The following is an 8434-nucleotide window of genomic DNA, read 5'->3' as shown; positions in this document are numbered from 1 at the left end:
TTTTTCTGTCCTCTCCAACACACTCTGTGTGGTGAAGTGTCAAGACATAGAGTTAACAGAAATGATTTCACCTTCTCTAAAAGACAAATGCTCCATCTCAACAAAACAAGAATTTTGCAAATATGTGCAGTGCTTCACTCAATTATACAGGTATATGTCAAACTCCCCAAATTCAGTGTAAAGGCTGTTCATAAATATAAAAAATAAAAGCTGCAGATGTGTTAATGCTGACTAATACTGCCTCTTTTCATTTGTAACAACCAGTTCAGTGTGTGTGGGTGTGTGCGTGCGTGCGTGTGTGTGTTTGTGTGCGTGTGGATTAGCTCCAAACATAATGAAAGCAATGGAAAATAATGTAGTTGAAGTGACGTACAGATGCGCTGTCAAACTCCTGATTCTTCCTGTTTCAGACGAAACTTCATTCTATGACTCTACTTGTGGCAGCGTGCGTGGGTGCGTGAGGTGAGAGGAAGTGTAAACCTACCATGAAGACACGTCAAAAGCTGAGACCAAACCCACAGCCGTCTGCTACTTAACGCGCGCCCTTTATTCCTGTGGATGCGCACCGCGAATTGATTTACCCAGAGCTTCCAGAGACGTTCCGAGCGCGCAGAGCCAGAATCCAGCATGACCCTGCGGTACTCCCGAGTCATCCCAGCGGCTGGGCTGCTCATCCTGGCTGTGGTCGGGATCCTGCTGCTGGAGCTCCCGGTCAGAGAGGTGGAGACCCCCCCTGAACACATGGTAATTAAGAACAAAGATCCAAGAGTCGACGCACATAAAAAGTATTTTATTATTATTATTATTATTATTATTATTATTATTATTATTATTATTAGTAGTAGTAGTAGTAGTAGAAGTATTGTTATTATTAGTATAATTGTGGTTGTACAATAAGTATATTTACACCTGTTGTCTCCTAAACAAAATCGTTAATTTAAAATACAATAATTCAATGTTACAACTATGTATTATTATTCAAATTATTGTTATTATTTGTAATTATTGTTATTAAACACCCCTTCATGGGTTCTTAGCTGATTGGCTTTGCCTTTAAGTTTGTCCTACTGTATTTAATACTGTAATACAGTAGGTTGGGGGCCAGGGGCCAAAACAATTAAGATGCTGTTGCACATTTTGCTGAAGGACAGTCTCACTTTGATGAGAGAGCAGCAAAAGCTCTGTACTTTAAATGGATTCAGTACGCTTTAGTAGCTCAGTCATAAACCTGGGCTGGGTGTCAGCTAGGTGCTCCACATGAAACACACTGCTCTGACGGGGTTCGTGTGTTTTATTCATTTTATTCATCATCCCTTTTGTTCTTCAACTCACACACACTTTCTAAAGAGGCACACAAATACATCTTATTCTTCAGCATACTGACTTTTCCCTTTACATACAGAATAATGCTTGAAGTTGTAGATGCAAAAGAACACAAAGGGAAAGTGAATCGACATTGCACGGACATTACTAACCCCAACCTTTTTAAATCAGAGAGTCTCATGATGGAAAATTTGTTTGCTATAAAAGAGCATCTGTTCAAAGGAAACTGTTAATGTGTATACACTGCAGAAACTGTGCTAGGTCATGATGAATATCAGGGGCTTCTATAAACCGCATGCTGCAGCCACTTCCTGTCAATGCATGTGAAGAGCAAACTAAACTGCTTGAACGTACAGGAGAAACACTACACTGAAAATAACACTTAGATACAAAGGTAAACTGTGTATTCAGAAAGCAGCCAATAAATATATTCCATTTTATTATCTTTCTGAATGACACATCAGCTAAACAGTACACTGGGGTATACAGGTGGTGTTCTGATCAGCATTATTAATAGCTACAATGAGTTTCTAGAGGCATGTCTCGTGTTCGGTTTGTAACGTGTGATGCTGTGTTTTTTAGTACGGAATCGTTCTGGATGCAGGCTCATCCCACACCTCCATGTTCATCTACAAATGGCCAGCTGGCAAGGAGAATGGCACCGGAATTGTTACCGAGCACAGCCAGTGTAATGCAGAAGGTGAGCACCTCACTCTGGGCAGTAAACCTTTATTACAAGTTTCAAACATACGTTTACCAAATGTTAGTCAGTTGATGGACAGTGTCAAAAAAAGTGTGTGACCTTTTTGCAATGACCTGGTTTATCTAAATCTGCATATCCACACAGCTAGTTCAAACAGAGTTCAAACAGCCCACAGGACTAAATCAGATTTAATAACATACCAACATGCCTGAAAACGCATATCACATGACCACTCACGTACACTGGGCATGCACATGTCAATGTGAAAACAGGAAGACATATGCGTCCCGCTGGACACAGGAACTGTGACAGATTGCCCGAATAGTAGCTGGTCTCCTACGAATGTAATCATGTTTTATCATTGTAAAATGAAGAATTTAACTTCGCAACAGCTGTTAGCAAAGACAACCGGATCAGCAACGCTTGTTGTTGATTATACAGGTTGCAGGGCCAGCAGCATTTTCCCGAAATTCTCTCTAAGAGCTCTAAAACTCCAAAGTAGTCTGGAAGCCAGACATATCATTAGCAGAGTTGATGCGTTTTCACATAAAAATCCAGTAATGTGGATGCAGCCTAAGGCACAAATACAGACATACACAATGTGTTGTGTCATTATTGAACAAACCAAATTGTGGAAAAGGTGAATTATTAAAAAAACTGGCTAAACCTTCCTAGGCCGCAACATCCTCAAACAATTGGAAAACTGCACCTCTGTTCCTCCAGAGCTGCTTCAGCTCAGACATGTTCTCAGGATCTCTGCTGTGAACGGGTCATTCCACAGCTTCTCTGATGGGTTGAGCTGGTTGGATGAAGATCTGACCAAAGTTCAGGTCATTCTGAAAGGATCACTTCCTTTTCTTGCATCTGTGTTTTAGAACCACTCGAGCTTGTTTCTGCCTGAACTAAACCCTCTAACTATAGACTGGCAGGGTGAAAAGGGCACTCTTTCTTTCACTTCCATGATGTTTTCCTGTCAAATTGTATCCAGTAACTTTATCAGAATGTTCCGTGCCATGTCTTGTGCAAAAGCCTTGTTCCTAAATGGTCCACTTCCTCACCAGACCCTTTTTTGGTATCTAAGTGTCAGTTCCTCTTCTTGCTTCAGTTTAGTTCAAGAATTTCCTTTGAAACATCATCCATGGCCTTTGGGTCTTTCATCCTTTAGGAAAAGGAAGTCTAGCTTGAGTTCTTTGTAAGCAGAACTACTTTCTCTGTCTGTCAAGGGGGAGGGATATCCAGCTATGCAGGTGTCCGTGGTGGTGCAGCAAAAAGTTTGAAGTTTTGTCTGGATAAAGCTGTGAAGAATATCCCCAAATCCAGACACAACCAAACGCCACTGTATCTGGGAGCTACTGCAGGCATGAGGCTCTTGAAGTCAGTACACTTTCCCATTAACACAGGATATTACAATCACACACCTCAATAATTATGCATTAAGTGATTGAAATCGACTCAATATTGTTTCATTACCCCATTTACTCGCACTGTCTTGAACAGAATAAACAATGCCACAGAGACAGAGCGGATTCTGAAGGAAGTGGAAAACCACCTGCGGTCTTACCCCTTCAACTTCACAGAGGCAACCATCCTGAGCGGAAAGCGCGAGGGGGCATATGGCTGGATCACAGTCAATTACTTACAAGAAAACTTTGCAAAGGTGAGCTTTTCTGAAATGTCACCGTCTCCCCTGTTCAACACAGGAAGTCACAGAAATGGCAACTTGAAGTTTAGTCTACAACCTCATTACTACGTTTTCGTTTGAAAATGCAGCAACCCGCTAAAAGGTAGTTTTCAAACAAAACATTTTATATATATATATATATAAAAGAGTTAAAAAAATATAGATAAATAGATAGATAAAGCCTACAATAAACATTATGTGGTAGGGCTCATAGTACTCTATTACACTTAGTGGTACAGTAGTATCAAAACTGAAAGATGCTTTAGTTACGTAAAAAGACTAAAATGAAACCCAGGCATCATAATGACAAAATTATTAAAGGTACAATAGCCAGGGTGTTCAACGTGTGAGTGATTAGAAAAGAGCAGATGAGCAGAGTCTCTTGTTGACTGGTGCTGTGTAATGTGCCTGGATGCAAGGCTATAATAAGAGTTTTTCCCGACACAAGCCTAGTAGTAAAAAGTAATTATATTTACATCACTAATGATTTTATTATTTATTAATTCATTAATTATTATTGGTATTATTATTATTATTTTAATTTGTATTATTATTAATAAATTATTTATATATTTTCTCTGCCAAAACAATGATGACTAAAATGAATGATTTGTGTTTTGTATAATCCTATCTGAAGGCATATAGCTGCTCCTACTTCCATCATAGGGTCACTATGATAGGGTCACTTTCAGTTTTTCAAACACATGCCATGTGTATCATTTAACCTCAATTGAACCATAACCAGGTGCTGAGTGTTTAAACAAAAAAGCTTAATAATACCAGAGTCACTAAGTGGATATTTTACTGCAAGATCTGATATTGTGGCTGGAAACAGAAATGTTGTCTTTGAACATTTTCAGAACAAATCCTTTTGTGACAAAATGTATTTGCTGTAGTCTAAAGTATCTGTATGTGTTCACTCTGAAACTAAGGGATGGACCAACTGACAGCAACTGACACTGCCTTAGAGCAACATTGGTTGTATGTCAATTAACAGTCCTCAGTTAAGGACTTTTTAAAAAGTGTTGTGTGTTGTGTGTTGGATGTTTTCCTCTTGTCACAGATATTTCTCTTGCCCTGCATGATTTGAATTGTCATTTCTTGACATGTTCTCTCTTGCCACCCAGTATGGTTTTGCCGGGCGTTGGCTGAATCCCGGCAGAGAGACAACAGGAGCTTTAGATTTAGGCGGAGCCTCTACTCAGATTACCTTTGCGACGTCGGAAAAGGTGGAGGGTGATAATATGATGGACCTGAAGCTTTACGGACAAAGCTACAAACTCTACACCCAGAGCTTCCTGTGCTATGGCCAAGACCAGTTCATGAGAAAACTGTTGGCCTATCTTATCAAGGTATTGTTAATATATATTTATTTACACTAAAAAATACATTTTATAATTGATCTGTAATTTATATATGCTGTGAGTTCAGTTAAGACATTCAGTTGAAGTCTACATTGAAACTGATTTAGGAACAGATATCTTTAGGATGAACAGGAGGAATGATTAGAAAATACTGTCACTGTCCTCCATGTCTTCAGAGGACATTACACTGACTGACATTGATTTGCTGGAGACTGAGATTTGTTTAGTGATCATGAGAGTGGTATCAATCTTCTGGCCTAACTCTCAAAAAAAGTGTTACACCCAAAATACAAATAAAACACAAATTGTATTTCATTATTTGTAGCTGAACAGCTGCCAGTCCAAAAGGTAACCCTGTTTTTAGTAACTCAAATAGTTGATGACGAAGCTAGCAGCAAATAATCTGTATTTCAATCTGAACATATAAAGTGTATGGTTGCAGACAGTGAGTACATGCTGGTAAATAGTTAATGTTTCAGATGGTCATCATAAACCACCAAAGGTCGTGGTAGGAAAAGCATGAGAGTTTTGAAAAATATATATGGCTCTGTTCTGTTGTCTGAAATTCAGCCATAATTGAATTCATCAATGTCTAAGAGATGTTATGTAATCTTTCTGCCTCTTTCAGACTCAAGGTGTGAAGCCCCAAGTAGTCCACCCGTGCTATCCACCGCAGTTCAAAATGTCTATCAAGCTGGGGATGGATGTCTTTGATTCTCCGTGCACAAAGAGCTACAAACCTGACAAGTTTGACCCTCAGATGTCTGTAACAGTAGTGGGCACAGGAGATTACCAGAAATGCCAAGCCACTGTGACGAAGATGTTCTCTTTTGACAACTGCTCCAAGTGCTCATTTGATGGAATCTTCCAGCCGAGCTTGAGAGGAAACTTCATGGTAGGGGAGAGCCTTTCAAACACACACACACACACACACACACACACACACACACGCACACACACACACACACACGCACACACACACACACACACACACACACACACACACACACACACACACACACACACACACACACACACACACACACACACACACACACACACGTTTGCTCATTCTTCACATAACAATGTATATCCATTTCCATCTCTCTCTCTCTCTCTCTCTCTCTCTCTCTCTCTCTCTCTCTCTCTCTCTCTCTCTCTCTCTCTCTCGGTATAGAAGGTATAGAAATGCAGAAGGTAAACCTCTTAACCTCTTAACATTTACTTGGAGCACATTATTGTTATGATTATTACTGATAAATATGTATATGTATGTGATGCTTCATAAACAAAGATCCATGGATAAACATGGATAAAAAGGACTAAAATAACTGCATACATGAAATCTGTATGAAGTAAATAAATAGTATCATTAGATACTAAGTAACTGCTCCATGCATTAATTGTTAATTAACCCTAACCCATGCAACCCTAACCCCCCTTAGTAAATCATTGCCAGGAAATACCTCAACCAATGAATTACAATCATGTCTCTGACTTGTTAAGCCAGATTGTTGAGTCAGAAGTGGAGGAGAGAAGACAGGGAGGAACATGTTTATACATGCTTATATACTCGGATGTTATTAAACTACTGCAGTGCTTGTTCTACACATTCTACACAAGACAGACAGACAGATTCACAGACAGACAGAGATATCTGGAGTCAATAGACAGATGAAATACTCTGAGCAATCCCCTTTTTTACCTACCCTTTCCATATTGTGAATAATACATGTGTATTAGAATTTTAAGATTTATGAAGCTCTCTAATTCAGTTCGATATAAAGCATTGCTGCAAGAGGACAACAGTTGTGTTTTCACTTTGTGAAGATGAGGTGAGTCTGTGAATGTTTTTGCTATCATGGAGATCAGCACCCGTCAGTCCTTCTGTCTGTGTTCTTCCAATACGGTAACATAAAACCAGTCTAATTATTAAAGTTGTCTGCCGGTGATTTTGACCCTGGTTTTGACCAAGTTACCAACCGATGCTGTAGTTTATCCAACATGTTCAAATTGGGCCGCAGACTGAAGGAACACTGTGACTCCCCCACTGACTGCTGTTTATTCCAAGTGAATTCAAATTGCAACTTCTCGCGTGTCAACATATTTTTTTGCTACACTTAAAGACTTTGCTGCCACATCTCGCTCTCATTCCTTTGGAGTTAAGTGTGTGAGTCTGGATTAACTCAGTGTCCCCTCATCTCCACAGGCCTTTTCTGCCTTCTACCTCACTGTCAGAGACCTCATCAGCCTCACCAACATCACCATCACGTCTCCCAGGAAAATGGAGGCAGCTGTCCAATATGTCTGCAACATGACCATCTCTGAGGTACTCTCGAGCACACTGCCATTTAATATGAGCAGAAATTCTATAGTGATTGTAAACAAGACCACAAGGCTATAGGTGTGCAAAACAAAGAAACATTCAACCTGCTGTATTTCCTCTAACAGATAACTGAGAAGACAAAGCAGCCGGAGAAATACAAGAAGAATATGTGCGTCATCTCCGTTTTCATCAAGGTCCTCTTAACGCAGGGCTACAGATTTGATGACCTCTCCCTTCCGTCCATCTCTTTTCAGGAGAAGGTGAGGAGTGGAGGAAAAACCTCGACATTTCTGTTCATCATTTCTGTCTGTGTTCAAATTACTGGACCACACAACAGTGTCTGCTGCATTGAGAGCAGGTTGGTGGTACTGTGGTGTCAATGAGCCTCCTCTTGTGCTTTTTCAGGTTGAAGGAGCCTCTGTAGGCTGGTCTCTGGGATGCATGCTGAGTCTGAGCAACATGGTACAAGCAGAGAGCCTCAGCCTGATGAAGGCTCTGCCCCCAGGGCCCTGGGCTGGCATCCTCTTCCTCTTCATCGCCCTCCTCCTCTTTGCATTGGGATACCTAGTTATTAGCTTCTTTAATACAAGAAATAAAGACGGCCCAGTGTAGGAACAAGGGAGATACACCTCTCAGTCCAAGTTTTCTCTTCATGCACATGTCCACCCAAAGAGTGTGGTCTCATTTATAAGACAAATGGTTGAAACGTTTTATATTTTTATATTAGAATTTATTGTGTGTGTGCATGTTGGTGAAACTAACATCGTAAAGTGGTAATAAATATTTCCTTCATAAACTTGCTTGTGTGTGTGGTGTGTGTCCGTATGTGTGTGAAACAAAAGAAATGTTTTGGTTATTATGTACTACTAGCCTACACCCACATACAAAGACCCCATTTCTCTTTTGGTCTCAGACAACATGTGCTTCAGAAGATATTCAAGACAACATTAAGAGACACATTTTTCTACATCTTATGAAACTAATCGCAAAATGAAGATTTATGTTCCAACCAGTCCTCAGCTGTTGTAAGTGTATCT

General features: G+C 40.1%; 1 protein-coding gene across 1 annotated transcript; it reads left to right on the top strand.

The window, feature by feature from the left end:
• The first annotated feature begins 464 nt into the window (after positions 1–464).
• LOC117767847 (ectonucleoside triphosphate diphosphohydrolase 2-like) lies at positions 465–8196 on the top strand. The gene is made up of 9 exons (XM_034595792.1): positions 465–744; positions 1906–2023; positions 3250–3400; positions 3524–3683; positions 4835–5059; positions 5700–5966; positions 7281–7400; positions 7523–7657; positions 7803–8196. The coding sequence occupies exons 1-9, from the start codon at positions 628–630 to the stop codon at positions 8007–8009; spliced, it is 1500 nt and encodes a 499-aa protein (XP_034451683.1). The 5' UTR covers positions 465–627; the 3' UTR covers positions 8010–8196.
• Positions 8197–8434: the final 238 nt, after the last annotated feature.

The sequence above is a fragment of the Hippoglossus hippoglossus genome, chromosome 9, assembly GCF_009819705.1.
Source record: "Hippoglossus hippoglossus isolate fHipHip1 chromosome 9, fHipHip1.pri, whole genome shotgun sequence".
Taxonomy (NCBI): Eukaryota; Metazoa; Chordata; class Actinopteri; order Pleuronectiformes; family Pleuronectidae; genus Hippoglossus; species Hippoglossus hippoglossus.
Note: the sequence above shows the minus strand (reverse complement) of the source record. Positions and strands in the feature narration are given on the sequence as shown.